General features: G+C 46.0%; 1 protein-coding gene across 1 annotated transcript in view; it reads left to right on the top strand.

Annotated features, from left to right (window-relative positions):
* The window catches only part of ADAM12 (ADAM metallopeptidase domain 12), a 1,000,652-nt gene that overhangs the window by 142,774 nt on the left and 840,229 nt on the right, over window positions 1-17,649 (top strand). Inside the window, 1 exon segment of the mRNA XM_077455498.1 lies at window positions 10,716-10,849. Coding sequence (XP_077311624.1) covers window positions 10,716-10,849 — 134 coding nt within the window.

Below are 17,649 nucleotides of genomic sequence, written 5' to 3'. Positions count from 1 at the left end.
CCACCAAAAATATGTAGAAGAATACATTTTGGCCTAAACTGAGAAAAATAAAAAATAAATAGTTTTTTTTTGTTTTTTTTATAGTGCAAAAAATAAAAACCGCAGAAGTGATCAAATACCACCAAAAGAAAGCTCTATTTGTGGGGAAAAGGACATCAATTTTGTTTGGGTGCAACGTCGCATGACCGCGCAATTGTCAGTTAAAGCGACGCAGTGCCGAATCGCAAAAAAAGTGCTCCGGTCAGGAAGGGCGTAAAATCTTCCGGGGCTGAAGCGGTTAAGGTGAAAAAAAACACGAGGGTTTACAACCTTCATTTTTATTTTAGTATGGCATGTCTGTTATTTTGTCCACCTCCTTTATCTAGGCGGATTCCAGTTAGATATTCTACTTTCATTTCGCTTTAGAGATTCAACACAGAAAGACATTACCGTTTTTGTTTCAATTATTCACAATATAAATCTTGGAGTACAAGGATTGTGGTACATTTTTTTTCTAAAAATGTATACCATATGTTCTGTATGGGAGTTAATAAATGCTCCTTACACCAGTAAATCTGGCTAAGTGCACAACATTCACCAGATAAATCAGTGCTAGAAGATGTGTATGACTGCTTCTGATGTTGGGAAGTGAAGTACAGTTCAGAGTACTGTTTCCAGATGCTATGTAGCAGAGGTAATCAGACTGTGAGGCACTTTATTTCCTTGGCTATATTTGCCAGCAGTTCTGAATGAAAGACAGTGGCATGGTCCTCCCTAAATCCCACCTAATCCTAAATGTAATACATTACACTGAACATACAGTGCCTTGAAAAAGTACATTTTATTTTATTGGGATTTTATGTGATGGACCAACACAAAGTGGCACATAATTGTGAAGTGGAAGGAAAATTTGATAAATGGTTTTCAAAATGTGTACAAATATGTGAAAAGTGTGTTGTGCATTTGTATTCAGCCCCCCTGAGTCCATACTTTATAGAACCACCTTTCACTGCAATTAGTCTTTTTGGGGGATATCTCTACCAGCTTTGCACATCTAGAGAGTGAAATGTCGTCCCATTCTTCTTTGCAAAATAGCTCAAGCTCTGTCATTGGATGGGGGGGTGGCTGTGAACAGCAATTTTCAAGTCTTGCTACAGATTCTCACTTGGATTTAAAGTGGTTGTAAACCCTCAGATACATGTTTAGCTTGTCAGATACTACTTAACACAGGCAGCTGATCGCTGCCTGAGAAAGTGCACTTACTTGTTTAGTTTTGATAAAAATCGCCTTTTTATGGTCCATGACGTCATGCGCGATTGCGCAGTATGGACTTTCAAGTGCGGCATGTATCCTTTGCCGCGTGTGTTTTTTCGACTTGCCTGCATTGTATGTACGTGAGATTCTCCTCTGACTGGCACAGAGGAGAAGTCTCGTGATGTAGATATCATTCTGCTCTTCCTGATACTCCCCCTTGTGACTGAACAAGACGTCACACAGGGGAGTGAATCAGAGCAGAGAAAATAGAAAACCAAATTTTCTTCTTTAATGTTTTCTTAAATATCGTTTTTCCAGGTTATTACATCTAAATTGGGTTGAATAAATCTATAATGCCTATGTTCGAGTAATATATATAAGGAAACAGCTATGCTGTTCACTACATATATTACAGCCTTGATCGGCATTTCATGTGACGAAATGCTGTTGCTGTAGTAACGGCAATCGAGATCGAGGCTTGGTTATGACGCTACGGCGCATGTGCGAGATTTCGTGAGGGACACCAACTAAGGGCGGAAATGACGTCCGCAAAGGCTTCTAAAATCAGCACTAACAATGGCGCGGGCGATACCCGGAAGATAGTGTAATATAAAACTTCTAAAAAAGGTATTTATAACGCTCGTTTTTGGATTATTTATAGCTATTATGATTGCTGATGTTAATAAATATCCAAACATTTGAAAATTAGAATTTTTTGGCGGGGTTTACTTTCTCTTTAAGTCTTGACTTTGACTGGGCCATTCTAACACATGAATATGCTTTGATCTAAACCATTACATTGTAGCTCTGGGTGAATGGGTCATTCTCCTGCTGGAAGGTTATCCTCCACCCCGATCTTCAGTTTCTTACTGACTCTAATGGCGCATACACACGACCGGACTTTCGGAATGAACTGACGGACTTTTCAACAGAGTTCTGCTGAAACAGACTTGCCTACACACGATCACACCAAAGTCCGATCGCTTAACGCAATGACGTACGACGGGACTAGAAAAGAAGTTCAATCGCCAGTTGCCAATAGCTGCCCTTGTGTCGTCGTTGGTCCGTCGGACCTGTATACAGACGGGTGGTTTTCTCGATAGGAACTGGTTCCGGCAGAAATATTTGAAACCTGTTCTATTTCTAAAGTCCGTCGGATTTTTTGACAGAAAAGGTCAGATGAAGCCCACACACGATTGAATTGACCGACGGCTTTGTTCCGTTGGAACTTTGCTGTCAAAGTCCGGTTGTGTGTACATGGCATTACAGGTTTTCTTCTAAAATTGTCCTGTATTTGGCTCCATCCATCTTCCTAGCAACTCTGATCAGCTTCCCTGTCCCTGCTGAAAGAAAGCCTCACCACAACATGATACTGCCAATATCATGTTTCACGGTGAGGATGATGTGTTCAGGGTAGGGTGCCCACATGTCCCTGATTGCCCAGGATTATCCCGTAATTTACATTTTTGTCCCCCGTCCCGGGCACCTTCATTCCGGGACAATACAATGTCCCGGAATGAAACTGACACTGGGAACCAGGGCCGATCCTAGGCGGGTGCAGTTCACCCGGGCGCCACAGAGGTGGGGGCGGTCAAGTGCCAGAGTGCTCCCCTCCCTCCTCCTCCTTTCCTTGTCGTGACGGTGTTCAGAGGCCAGTCTCTCCGCTGTTCACCACCATCGCTGTATTTCCTGCTGAAGTCCGTCCCCCTTCCATCCTCCTCTCCTCAGAGGAGATCCACCTCCTCTCCAGCTGCCGCCCGGGTGGGGTTTGTGCTGAGGGGGTCTGTACTAATGAAGGGTGGTTTGTGGGGGGTCTGTACTAATGGAGGGGGTGGTTTCTGGGGGAGTCTGTACTAATGGGGGGTGGTTTCTGGAGGGGTCGATACTAATGGATGGGGGTGGTTTATGGGGGGTCTGTACTAATGGGGAGATGGTTTGTGGGGGGTCTGTACTAATGGGGGGTGTTTGTTGGGGAGTCTGTACTAATGTGGGGTGGTTTGTGGGGGGTCTGTACTAATGTGGGGGTGGTCTGTACTAATGGGGGGTGGTTTGTGGGGGTCTGTACTAATGGAGGAGGGTGGTTTGTCCTGAAGGGGGGTCTGTACTAATGGAGGGGGTGGTTTGTCCGGGGGGGTCTCTACTAATGGAGGTGGGATGGTTTGTCCTGAGGGGGGTCTTTACTAATGGAGGGGGGTGGTTTGTGGGGGGGTCTGTTCTAATGGAGGGGGGTGGTTTGTGGGGGGTCTGTACTAATGGAGGGGGGTGGTTTGTGGGGGGTCTGTACTAATGGAGGGGGGTGGTTTGTGGGGGGTCTGTACTAATGGAGGGGTGGTTTGTGGGGGAGTCTGTACTAATGGGGGGGTGGTTTGTGGGGGAGTCTGTACTAATGGGGGGTGGTTTGTGGGGGAGTCTGTACTAATGGGGGGGTGGTTTGTGGGGGAGTCTGTACTAATGGGGGGGTGGTTTGTGGGGGAGTCTGTACTAATGGGGGGGGTGGTTTGTGGGGGAGTCTGTACTAATAGGGGGGGGTGGTTTGTGGTGGTCTGTACTAATGGAGGGGGGTGGTTTGTCCTGAAGGGGGGTCTGTACTAATGGAGGAGGTGGTTTGTCCGGGGGGTCTCTACTAATGGAGGGGGGATGGTTTGTCCTGAGGGGGGTCTTTACTAATGGAGGGGGGTGGTTTGTGGGGGAGTCTGTACTAATGGAGGGGTGGTTTGCGGGGGAGTCTGTACTAATGGAGGGGTGGTTTGCGGGGGAGTCTGTACTAATGGAGGGGTGGTTTGCGGGGGAGTCTGTACTAATGGGGGGTGTTTGTGGGGGAGTCTGTGCTAATGGGGGGGTGGTTTGTGGGGGAGTCTGTGCTAATGGGGGGGTGGTTTGTGGGGGAGTCTGTACTAACGGGGGGTGGTTTGTGGGGGAGTCTGTACTAATGGGGGGGTGGTTTGTGGGGGAGTCTGTACTAATGGGGGGGCGGTTTGTGGTGGTCTGTACTAATGGAGGGGGGTGGTTTGTCCTGAAGGGGGGTCTGTACTAATGGAGGGGGGTGGTTTGTCCTGAAGGGGGGTCTGTACTAATGAAGGGGGGTGGTTTGTCCTGAAGGGGGGTCTGTACTAATGGAGGGGGGTGGTTTGTCCTGATGGGGGGTCTGTACTAATGGAGGGGAGTGGTTTGTCCTGAAGGGGCGTCTGTACTAATGGAGGGGGGTGGTTTGTCCTGACGGGGGGTCTGTACTAATGGAGGGGGGTGGTTTGTCCTGACGGGGGGGTCTGTACTAATGGAGGGGGGTGGTTTGTCCTGACGGGGGGTCTGTACTATTGGAGGGGGGTGGTTTGTCCTGACGGGGGGTCTGTACTAATGGAGGGGGGTGGTTTGTCCTGACGGGGGGTCTGTACTAATGGAGGGGGTGGTTTGTCCGGGGGGGTCTCTACTAATGGAGGGGGGTCTGTACTAATGGAGGGGTGGTTTGTGGGGGGTCTGTACTAATGGGGGGTGGTTTGTGGGGGGTCTGTACTAATGAGGGGGTGGTTTGTGGGGGGGGGTCTGTACTAATGGGGGTGTTTGTGGGGGGGTCTGTACTAATGTGGGGTGGTTTGTGGTGGTCTGTACTAATGGAGGGGGTTGGTTTGTCCTGGGTGTTCAGGACAAACCACCCCCCTCCATTAGTACAGACCACCACAAACCACCCCACATTAGTACAAACCCCCCACAAACCACAACCCTCCATTAGTTAAGACCCCCCTTAGGACAAACCATCCCCCCTCCATTAGTAGAGACCCCCCCCGGACAAACCACCCCCTCCATTAGTACAGACCCCCCTTCAGGACAAACCACCCTCCTCCATTAGTACAGAAGGGGGGTCTGTACTAATGGAGGGGGTGGTTTGTCCGGGGGGGTCTCTACTAATGGAGGGGGATGGTTTGTCCTAAGGGGGGTCTTTACTAATGGAAGGTTGTGGTTTGTGGGGGGTCTGTACTAATGGAGGGGGTGGTTTGTCTGGGGGGGTCTCTACTAATGGGGGGGTGGTTTGTCCTGAGGGGGTCTGTATTAATGGAGGGGTGGTGGTTTGTCCTGGGGGGGGTCTGTATTAATGGAGGGGGTGGTTTTGTCCAGGGGGGGTCTCTACTAATGGCGGCTGGTTTGTCCTGAGGGGGGTCTGTACCAATGGAGGGAGTGGTTTGTGGGGAGGTCAGTACTAATAGAGGGGGGGTCTGTACTCCCACTTCCTCCTCCTCCGTGCTAGTGCTCCTGGGGCCCAAAGCAGCTGCCCTTTGAAATGAACCCTGCCGCCACCCCCTTGTCATGCTATGGGTCTGGAGAGTGAAAGTCCCGCTGGTCTAGCAGGGTGCAGGGCAGGGGAAGCGGAGCCGACAGCAGCAGCATTTTGAAACAGTGATCAGCAGCTCCGGTAAGCAGCACGGGGCCTGGCTAGAACCAACAGCGCAGGAGGGAGTGGGAGAAGACCTCACCGCCGGCCACCCTGACTTAAGCAGCAGTGGGTGCAGCATCCCCGGAAAACTCCCAGGGCCTGCACACTTTCTCCAGCCTCCTCTCCTAGCTGTCACTGTCATCAACAAGAAGGAAGACAGGCTGACCAAGGGCCCAGAGGACGAGGATGGGCACGAGGTAGGTGCATCTCACACACACACCTACCCACAGACAGGGGCTGGGACAGGGGGGCACAGGAGGGACTGCAGGCAGGGGATAGGGGGTCACTTTCACCCACCCCCTCTCTCTCTCCCAGCCCTACTCTCTCATACCCCCTCCCTGCTCTCTCCCCCCACCCCTCTCCCCCCTCAACCCATCTCCCTCACCCTCACCCACCCCCCCTCACCCACCCCCTCTCTCTCTCCCATCCCTGCTCTCTCCCCCCACCCCTCTCCCCCCCTCAACCCATCTCTCTCACCCTCACCCACCCCCCCTCACCAACTCCCTCTCTCCTCCCACCCTCACCACTGCCACTGACCTCATTCTCCTATTGAAGGACTACAGGTCTCAGCATGAGCCCCACAGAGCTGAGGATGTGATATCCGGTAGGTCAGTGTAGGGATCAGGTAGGTCAGTGTATGTCCAGTTTTTACTCCAGATCCCTCGGGTTATTTGTATTCCCTTTGGAGTATAAAGTACAGGGTTTTTTTATACAACTTTAGTGCCTTGGATATAAAAAGCATTTGTTTCAAGTATATTAGCCCAACATTGTAAGAACAATTAGAGTCACAGAGTGTAATTGTTCTTACAATGTTGGGCTAACATACATGAAACAAAATGCTTAAATAGGTAAGGGGCGGGGTCACCCGTGGATGTCACATGGTGGCACCTCCCCCTTGTGATGTCACGGACCGTTGCGTGCTGAGGGGTGTCCCTGAATGGCAGTTTGGAAATGTGGTCACCCTAGTTCAGGGTGATGTGCAGTGTTAGTTTTCCACCACACATAGCGGTTTGCTTTGAGGAAAAAAAAGTTCAGTTTTAGTCTCATCTGACCAGAGCACCTTCTTCCACATGTTTGCCGTGTCCCCCACATGGCTTCTCACAAACTGCAAATAGGAGTTCTTATGGATTTCTTTCAACAATGGCTTTCTTCTTGACACTCTTCAATAAAGGCCAGATTTGTGGAGTGCATGACTAATAGTTGTCCTGTGGACAGATTCTCCCATCTGAGCTGAGGATCTCTGCAGCTCCTCCAGAGTTACCATGGGCCTCTTGGCTGCTTTTCTGATTAATGCTCTCCTTGCCTTTTAGGTGGACAGCCATGTCTTGATAGATTTGTAGTTGTGCCATACTTAATCCATCATCGGAAAATGGAAAGAACAGTGCTCTGTGAGATGTTCCAAGCTTGGGATATTTTTTTTATAACCTAACCCTGCTTTCTACTTCTCCACAGCTTTATCCCTTACCTGTCTGGTGTGTTCCTTGGCCTTCATGATGCTGTTCCTTCACTAAGGACCTCTGAAGGCTTCACAGAACAGCTATATTTTAACTGAGATTAAATTACACACAGATGGACTCCATTTACTAATTAGGTGACTTCTGAAGGCAATTGGTTCCACTAGATTTTAGTTACGGATATCAGAGTAAAGGGAGCTGAATACAAATGCACGCCACACTTTTCAGATGTGTATTTGTAAAAGAAAATTGGAAAACTATTTATCATTTTCCTTACACTTCACAACTATGTGTCACTTTGTGTTGGCCGATTACCTAAAATCCCAATAAAATACATTTGTTTTTGGTTGTAACATGCCAAAATGTGGAAAATGTCAGGGGGTATGAATATTTTTTTTTTTAAGTCACTGTACGTTGGTGAATCCTGGTACTGGATGCTTTCCTGTGTGTTTGTTTTTTTTTTTTTTTTTTTTCCATTCATCCGCTGGTTTGAACACTAAATAAACTTTTGAGGTGGATGGGGAAATTCTCCTGCTGTGTCATAGTCTGACCGCAGGGAAACTTCCCCACTGTGATCAGACTATAGATGCACTGATTGAGCGGACATTTTTCGACAGGACAGACACTTTACCCAGCCTGTACCCACAGCAGAATCCATCAGATACAGCTATAGAAGCCAAAGGCTACTTTCACACTGAGGCACTTTACAGGCTCTACATCGCTCAAAATAGCGCCTGTAAAGAGCCTCACCTGTCCTCTCCAGTGTGAAAGCCCAGCGGTGCACTTGCAGGGCAGTCAAAAAAAAGTCCTGCAACCTGCATCTTTGGAGCACTGTAGGAGTACACCACTGCTAAATCTCCCCTGCCCATTGAAAAAAATGGGGCAGCGCCAGCAAATCGGCGCTTTGCGGGTGGTTTGAACCCTTTTTCTGCCTTTTTCTGCCTTTTTCGGCCGAATAGAGCCGCTAAAAGAACAGTAAAGCGGCGTTAAAAATATACCGCTTTACCGCTGGCGCCCGCCCACCCCAGTGTGAAAGTAGCCTTAGTGGAGACCCACAGTATTATACATGACCTATTTTTGAATCCACACTCTGCAACACAGTTGATGTGTATTCACGTTTTGGTGACATTTTGTTCTCTGCTGGTCGCCCATTGAAATGAATTAGACCACCTCTAAAAGTCATGTTCAATGCATGTTACCAACATGCATACATGTGGAGTCAGCCTAAAATGTGTTGCTCTAACCCAGCCTTTTTCAACCAGGGTGCCTGGAGGTTTCTTCAGGGGTGCCTTGGCAAAATACCTAAATGTATATAAGCCGGTGTGTGGATGAAGGCTGCCTTTTAGTTACACAAAGCCACAGGGTTTCATTGTGCATCATTTCATTTCAGCATTTTAACAACCAATGGCATCATCAGTTGATCAGGAGGATGTCAGTTGCCTGCGTAGCATCCTTGTTTGACCCTCCCTTGCCCCTCTCCATCAGCGTTGGGGTCACATTAATTGAGTGATGGAGAAAAACTGGTGGAGAAGTGAAACTCTGGAATTGCTAGTCAGTACCAGTTTGCAAAATTGTATTTTTTTTTTTTTGGAAGAATACATTGCCTCTAATGTTGGGTGTCCTACTTGGACTCATGGATGTTGCTGAATTATGTAAAACTATTGGAATAGACTGTCCATAATTTTTAATTGGTGCCTCAAGATTGTCCATAATTTTTAATTGGTGCCTCAAGATTGTCCATAACTTTTAAAGGGTGTTTTGACTAAAAAATTATTGCAAAACATTGCTCTAACCATCTTAAAAAGTTGGGAAGTATATTACTGTCGATTTGAAGCATATGGATGCTGATGCCACATACACACGATCGGACTATCTGGTGGACTTAGTCTGGTGGACAAACCTCTGGACTTTGAAGCGGAGGTCCATCAGACTTCAAAATGAGCAGACCTGCCCACACACGACTGGACTTTTCCGGCGGACTAGGTGCGGCGGACAAACCGCCGGACTATGGCCGGACTTTTGAAATGAACGGGCTTGCCCACACACTGAGTTATTTTGAACACGGCTCCAGGTAGCCTGGACTAGCGAAGGAAGTCAATGTCGCCACCTTCAACGGCGAGATTGACACATCGCTGGCCCCGTCACCTGGTATGAACTTAAAGGGGAAGCCCTACGCCGAAAAAACGGAGTGGGGGTCCCCCCCAAAGTCTATATCAGACCCTTATCCGAGCACGCAGTCCTGCCAGTCAGGAAAGGGGGTGGGGACGAGCGAACGCCCCCCTCCTGAGCCATACCAGGTCGCGTGCCCTCAACATGGGGGGTGCTTTGGGGAGGGGGGGGGGCTGCAGCCCCCCCCCACCCCAAAGCACCTTGTCCCCATGTTGATGAGGAAAAGGGCCTCTTCCCGACAACCCTGGCCCTTGGTTGTCGGGGTCTTCAGGTGGGGAGCTTATCGGAATCTGGGCGCCCCCTTTAATAAGGGGGCCCCCAGATACCGGCCCCCCACCCTATGTGAATGAGTATGGGGTACAATGTACCCCTACCCATTCACCTGGTGAAAAAAATGTAAATAAAACACAACACAAGGTTTTAAAATAATTTTATTACACAGCTCCGGGGATCTTCCATCTTGGGGGGGTCTTCTCGCCGGGCTTTCTTCTTCATCACCGCCCGGGGGTCTTCTTCCGACTTCGGGGGTCTTGGCCCCCTCTTCGGTTCTTCTTGCCGGGCCTCCACTTTCTTCTCCCAGCTCTTTTACTAGCGGTGGCCCGGTCTCCTGTCGTCGCCACCTTCTCTTCTTCTCTTCTTCTCTTCTTTTCTTCTTCCTCTTCTTCTCTTCTCTTCTTTTCTTCTTCTTCTTCTTCTTCTTCTTCTCTTCTCTTCTTTTCTTTTCTTCTCTTCTTCTTCTCTTCTTCCTTGAGATGTTGACTCAACGCTGTCTCTGGCCGCAATGACAGAGACGCATTGTGCGGCGACTTATATAGGGACAATGGGCGGGGGTCACCGGGTGATGCCCCGTCCCTTATGATGTCATAGTCCCGGAGGATGCTGGGACTGTGACATCATAAGGGGGCAGGGACACCATGTGACATCATCCGGTGACCCCGCCCATTGTCCCTAATATAAGTCGCCGCACAATGGATTTGGGGGAAAAAAGTCCACCGGAGCGCACACACGGGAGGATTGTCCGGCGGACTCTGGTCCGCCAGATAGTCTGATCGTGTGTACAGGCATTAGAGGTACTGAAATCATTGGCTTCCACTACATAGTGCAACACAAGTGTTCTTCTATTGGATCTTATCCCCATAGTGGGGAAAGTAAAATCCCCTCATCTCTTGTTTGCATTGCTGATTATAACTTGCCATTTATCTTACATTAAACGTTTCATGCACTGCTATTTTTTCACCTTGTCATAGAACGATGATTTTGCCGCTACTTCACAAAGCAAACTTGCTGAAAATGTTTAATTGATTTGATTTATTAAGTTCTGGGGAATCTCTTATTAATCTTGCAGTGACTTTGCAAAGTCATCTAAACAGTAATGTCTGTATTTTGCAGGTCGCTCCATACTAAAGCAAGTTTTATTTATTTTTTTTCTCTAGGAGAGAATGTGGACTGTAAATTGGGATCGTCTAGGAAACAGACAGAAAGAGAACACTGTGGACATTATGAGATAATAGTCCCTTATCTTTTGAGTGGAGAACAGTGGAAAGCAATAGGCACCATCTTTCCAAAGGTTAGTTCACTTTTTTTTATGCTCCTTTTGAGATGCTTTTAGTCGAACAATATGGAACGAAAAGAAAACATTGCAGACGCGAGAAAATACACTATATTTGTGCTAACAATGTAACGGATGGAAACCATTCAGACTGTTTTCTAAACCTGATGCCTAACATATAATTCAATCTGAGATGCTTTTTAAACTGCTGTAAATGATGTCTGCAGATCTCTATTGTTAAAATGTTTCCCATCGGTCTAATTTGGGCTCATTACCCCACAATGATCCATGCATGCAACAACATGGCTTTTTTGTAAAACCATATATTTTCTACAGTTTTTTTTTTTATATACTTCTATAGTTTATGTCAGAGGGGCCATTTTATCACAGTTTTTTATTTTAATTTTTTTAAATCGTTTGTTGTATCTTTTCAACACAGCTTTAATGATGTGATCTCTGTACTTAGAGGCACTATATTGTCAAAGAACGGGCACGCCTGCCTTTACACGCACATGAACTTTAATGGCATCCCAGTCTTGCTCCATAGGGTTCAATATTGAGTTGGCCCACCCTTTGCAGCTATAACAGTTTCAACTCTTCTGGGAAGGCTGTCCACAAGGTTTAGGAGTGTGTCTATGGGAATGTTTGACCATTCTTCCAGAAGGGCATTTGTGAGGTCAGGCAGTGATGTGAACAAGAAGGCCTGACTCGCAGTCTCCGCTCTCAAAGGTGTTCTATCAGGTTGAGGTCCGGCATCTGCGCAGGCCAGTCAAGTTCCTCCACCCCAAACTCGCTCATCCATGTCATTATTGATTTTGTTTGTGCACTGGTGCGCAGTCATGTTGGAACAGGAAGGGGCCATCCTCAAACCGTTTCCACAAAAGAACAATTGTCCAAAATGTCTTGGTATGCTGACGCCTTTTAATATGACGAGCTGTACCTATATCACATCGGCTCCTGGCGATCACGTGACTCCTCGGCTTTCTCCTCTGCTTGGCTGATGACTCCAGTGGGTGGGGCAGAGTACTCCCGATGACGTCAGCCGTGGAATTGGGGAAGAGAGGAGAGAGCTGAGGAGTCATGACAGGAGCTGCTCTGATACATATTGTTATGTTACAGAGGGGATGGGAAGATATTATAGTAGTTATGAGAACAGCAGAAGGGGAGGGGGCGGGGACTGACACAAGCAGCCGGCAGAGAGAAGACTGGAGGAGGACAGAGAAGGACAGAGGGTAGCTGCAGATGACAAGTGAACTAACCCCAGTGTCAGGGCTCAGCAGCCATGATTAATCTTGGTCAGTTTACAGGGGGGGAAGGTATAGCCAGGCAGGATCAGCCAGGTTGTTTACATGATGGAAGGGGCCAAATTGCACAGCGCAAGCACTGCTGTATAACATGCTTTAGGGGAACAGGATCTTTTTTTTTTGTTAACAAACACTTTAATGTTCATGTGCGTGTAAAGGCAGGCGTCCCTATACTTTTGACAATATAGTGTATGTCTACTGCAGAACAGTAGAGTTACACATAGCACAGGGTTTTCACAAAGTTAAAGTGGTCGTAAACCTCTGATTTCCACTTTTACTTATAGGTAAGCCTAGAATAAGCCTTATCTATAGGTAGTAGAAATATCTCCTAAACATGAGCCGTTTAGGAGACACTTACCTTGTAGTGCGCATGTCATCGGCACATGCGCTGTGAAGAAACGGACCTCTTTGCCATGACTGCCATGACTGATGGCTCCTGTGCTCATGCGTGGGAGTGACGTCACGCGGTTTTGGCCAGTCACAGATCCAGAGTCCGCGGCACCGGAAGGAAGAGGGGTGAAGATGGATGCAAGTTGAGAGAAAAGCTAAAAATGGGTGACATTTTCTTTTTAGGGCAAAGTGAAAGTGTATATTGCTAGCCCACCTCTGACACATCTGACAGTGTTCAGGGTCAGCAGTTGGACACCCAGTACAATCACTGCATCATTGGAAGAAGTTGTGTTCCTTCATACCTAGAAAACTGAGGTTATTACAAGGGTTTTGACAGAGTAACCGAGTGGCAGAGGAGCGTAGAGAGGATGAGGTATAATTGCATCTAGGGTTAGGTAATGAGAAACCTGAATGGACAAAGTGACAGTTTATTTTTAATACTGTTCAGTCAACATGTATGGTCAGTTTATGTAAAGATCCTCTCTAGTGCAAACCTTTGCAGAGAGGCACATTAAAGTGGCCATTGCCCCCCTTCTTAAGAGGCTAATTGTCTGGATAGCATACTGTCCAAGTGGGTTCAATAAGGGTTGAACCCAGACCTGGAACCAGTTCTATAAAATAGGACCTATTTTATGTATACATTTTTTCTAGGTTAGGGACACAAACCAATAAAGCTACATAAATGTGTTGTGATATTTTGTAACAAAAAAAAAATCAAAATTAAAGATGCATACTACATTTACATCTCAATAAACAGTGAAAATTGTCCTTAGTAAGTCATGCTTATGAAAGAAGTCCAATGTGAAAACCACTCTCAGAAAAACCTTCATTGGCTCCAGTGCTTCAACCACCACCCAGCAAATCTGCCTGCCAGAGGATTAGACCTCAACACATAAGAGGTCCCACGGCGCTTTACACTAATCACAGTAGGGTGGATGGCTCTATAATGGTAACCACATACATTGTAGCAATATGCAGAGAAAGAACAGAAGGGACATTATAGTGTAGCAATTCCCAGCCAATATATTAGGAAAAACAAGGGCATATAATCACAAATGAGAAAAACAATCCGATCACTGACAAACGCCACCTATCCCAGCCGGCGTGATGACCACATACTTTTGCAAACTCATTCGATACAGTTCCCCACACACGACTAATGTGTAAGGTAAAGTGTACAGGCTTGGAAATATGACCAAATTCAGAGAAGTGGTTAATGATTCTTACTCTAAATGGTCTAAGGTTATCAGTGGTGTACCTCAAGGTTCAGTGTTGAGACTCTTACTTTATTATAAATGTTAAAGAGTTTGGGATTAAAAGTACAATTTCAGTCCTTGCAGCTGGCACTAAGCTATACAGTGGAATAACGTCTTTACAGGACGTCTCCAATTTACAAGCCGACCTCAATGCATTAACTGGGTGACTATGTGGCAGATGAGGTTTCATGTTGATAAATATAATGTTATGCACTTGGAGGCTAAGAATATGCATGCATCATGCATACTAAGGGGAGTATAACTGGGGGGATCCGTAGTGGAGCGGGATCTGGGGGTTTTGGTAGATCATAAGCTCAATAATAACATGCAATGCCAACCTGCAGTTTCCAAAGTGAGCAAAGTCCTTTCTTGTATTGAGAGGTATGGACTCCAGAGAAAGATAGCTATAATTTTGCCCCTGTACAAGTTATTAGTAAGACCTCATCTGGAATATGCAGTTGAGTTTTGGGCACCAGTTATCAAAAAGGATATCAGGGAACTGGAGAAATTGCAGAGAAGGGCAACCAAATTGATAAGAGGCATGGAGGAACTCAGCTATGAGAAAAGATTAGAGGAACTGAATTTATAGGAGATTAGGGGGGATATGATCAACATGTACAAATATATAAGGGGTCCATATAGTGAACTCTGACACATTCACAGCCCGTTCAACTCTATGGGCTCTCAAATCTGTTCAGATAGAAGGGGACAGACCCCCTCCCCTTCTGTCTTTTTTTTTTTTTTTTATATATTAGATTGGAGGTAGGTAGGTGTAAATGGCCACAAGTTTGTTTAAATCTGTGGTTCACTAGAGGTGAACAGAGGTTCTGATCGTGTTGGAACCGATCGTGTCAAAAGCACTGAGAGTGCAGTGCAGTGCACCTGTGGCTTAGATGTACTTTGCCATAGACTTCTATTATATCCTGCAGGGGTGGTGCACTTTCTAAAGTGCACCAAACCCGCAGGTAATAGCAGAAGTCTATGGCTCAGTGCAGGTAACCTGCAGGTGTTCTGCGCTGCACTCGTGGATCAGTTTGAAAGCAGCCCAGATATGCCCATATACACACTGATTTTAGTAATAAACTTACCTTTAATAACAGTGTTCCATTCAGGTCAGCTTATGCGGCTCTGCTTTGCAACCACTTGCTTCCTCTACCGCCGGCTTCATTCACAACACTCTTGCTTTGGGATGGTGGGTTGGAAACCCACAATCTGGACTTACCAACCCGCCATCCCAGAGCAGGAGGTCACGGGTCACATTAGAGGGCTCGGTGGGCCACTGGTTGGGCACCCCTGAACTAGATGAACTTGTGTTTTTTTTTTTTCAACCTAACTATGTAACCACTTAGCTCCAGCCTTATTCATTTTGTCCTACAGAATTGGACTACATTGGATTGCATCAGCAACCCCCCCTCACTCGGGTTACTGATGGCAAAAAACAGTTTTCACTCTGTCCAGAACTAAAATGCACAACATTTTTTGTCTGCAGGCCTACTTTATATGTTCGGCTCAGTAGTTGTCTTGACCACTATATTTCATCTAGAAAAAACCTGAAAACCTGAAAACACGACATGTACAAGGGGACTAATATTCAGAAATGTCAACAGTTTGGATTTAGGACTTGATCAGGGAAAAAAATGAATAAAACATGTCACTAGGCCTTGGTCCGACAGCACTCTTTAAGACTATGCAGTATACTGTTGGCTCCCATATGTCTTGTTTTGCATAGTCTTTGACTGCTCAGTAAGTTATTATGCAAATAGTGTTTGGGGAAGGAGCTGTTGGATGACAGATGTGAAGACAGCATACAGTGCAGAGATGCAAATGTATTAAACATTACAAAGTTCCTGAAAATTACATCATGTATATGCAGGCTAATTAACGCCGCTCATCGCATCGTGAGATATTGAAGGTCATTTACAATGTGTAAAACACAGTTCAGATGCTACCTTTCATGACGTGATTCTGTCTGCTGTACACCTCCCTCTGTAGTTATGACATGACAGCTTTTTGAATCCTTGAACAAGCAGGAAGGATAACAAGGGGAATGTGGAGGGACATGAGCTTTATTGTATATGTGAGCATAGTTCATTTTCATCTTTAACGGGGAACTCCGGGTGCAACACAAAATTCAATGACCTCTATTTCTTTTTTACTAAATTGTTCTTTAAAAGACTTATGCCGCATAAACACGAGCGGAATGTCCAACAGAAACAGTCAGACTGAAGCTTTTCATCGCATATTCCAGTCGTGTGTATGCGCTATCCATAGGCTTAACTGTACTCCTTCCCGCTTGTTATCGGCACTCAGTTCAAAAGCCTGCATCTGATGGTGTTGGGGGGGGGGGGGGCACATTAGTGTATATAGAATGGGCACAGTCAATCCTGAAAGACATGCGTTCAAGTTTTGGAGCAGCATATACTCCCATCCAGATGATGATTTATTCAGGGAAGGACTTGCAGATTTAAGCAGGACAATGCTAACCCACATACTGAAGCTATGACAACAGCAGGGCTTTGTAGTAGAAGAGTCCGGGTGCTTAACTGGCCTGCCTGAAGTCCAGACCTTTCGTCAACTGAAAATATTTGGTGCATCTTGTAAAGCTAAATATGCAAAAGTAGACCCAGTACTGCTGAGCAGTTAGAATCGTATATTAGGCAAGAATGGGACAACATTCCTTTCCAAAATGCCAGCAACTGGTTCCCTCTGGTTCCCAGGCATTTATAGAGTGTTGTTAACCTGTTGACCTCTGGAAAATGTACCCCCTTTTATGATCAGGTCATTTTTTGCAATACTGCACTGCGATGCTTTAACCAACAATTGTGCTGTCATGTAATGTTGTACCCAAATAAAATGTGTACATTTTTTTTCCCACAAATAGAGCTTTCTTTTAGGGATATCTGATCACCACTGTGTTTTAAATTTTTTTTGTGTTATAAACAAATTTGGAAAAAACAAACAATATGTTTTTTACTTTCTGCTATAAAACATATCCAATTAAAAAAAAATCGAATTGCTTCATAAATGTAGGCCAATATGTATTCTGCTACATATTTTTGCTAAAACAATCCCAATAAGCATATATTGATTTGCGCAAACCTAAGTTATAGTGTCTACAAACGATGGGCTATATACTGGAATTTTTATTTAATTTTTAACAGCGATCAGTGACTTATAGTGGGACTGCAATATTGCAGTGGATATTCGGACACTGAAAACTTTGTGGAAATCAGTGACACTAATACAGTGATAAAAATATGCACTGTCACTGTTTTAATGACACTAATGGCTGGAAAGGGGTTACACAGCTAGGGCGATCAAAGGGTTGACTGTATGCCTAGCCAGGGTTTTACACCATGTGTAGTGCTTTTACTAAGGGAAACTATGGATTTTCTTTCCCTGCTTTGCGTCATATGATGTGTCTTCTGCTTCCAGCCAGCATAGGGGGCGCGTGCCAGCCACAACACTGAGGAGCCGATGTACATGCTTTGTGGCAGTGATGTCCGCCGGGCATCCATGATCACTCCTGACAGAGCAGGAATGTGGATCTGTGTGTGTAGAAATCCACGTTCTGTCAGGAAAGAGGAGACATTATGTAGGAACACCAATCAGTCTCCTCCACCAGTCAGTCCCATCCCCCCACAGTTAGAACACACAGTGAGGGAACACCTTTTAACCCCTTGATCGCCCCCTAGCGTTAACCCCTTCCCTGCCTGTGACATTTATACCGTAATCAGTGCATTTTTATAGCACTGTGTCCGATATGTCCTCTGCAATGTCGCAATCCTGATAAAAAATCACAGATCATCTTCATTATTAGTAGAAAAATAAAAATAAAATAATAAAAATGTCATAAACCAAGAACCTA

This window comes from Lithobates pipiens, unplaced genomic scaffold, assembly GCF_037356315.1.
Source record: "Lithobates pipiens isolate NorthernLeopardFrog02 unplaced genomic scaffold, aLitPip1_a1.2 Scaffold_25, whole genome shotgun sequence".
Lineage (NCBI taxonomy): Eukaryota > Metazoa > Chordata > Amphibia > Anura > Ranidae > Lithobates > Lithobates pipiens.
Note: the sequence above shows the minus strand (reverse complement) of the source record. Positions and strands in the feature narration are given on the sequence as shown.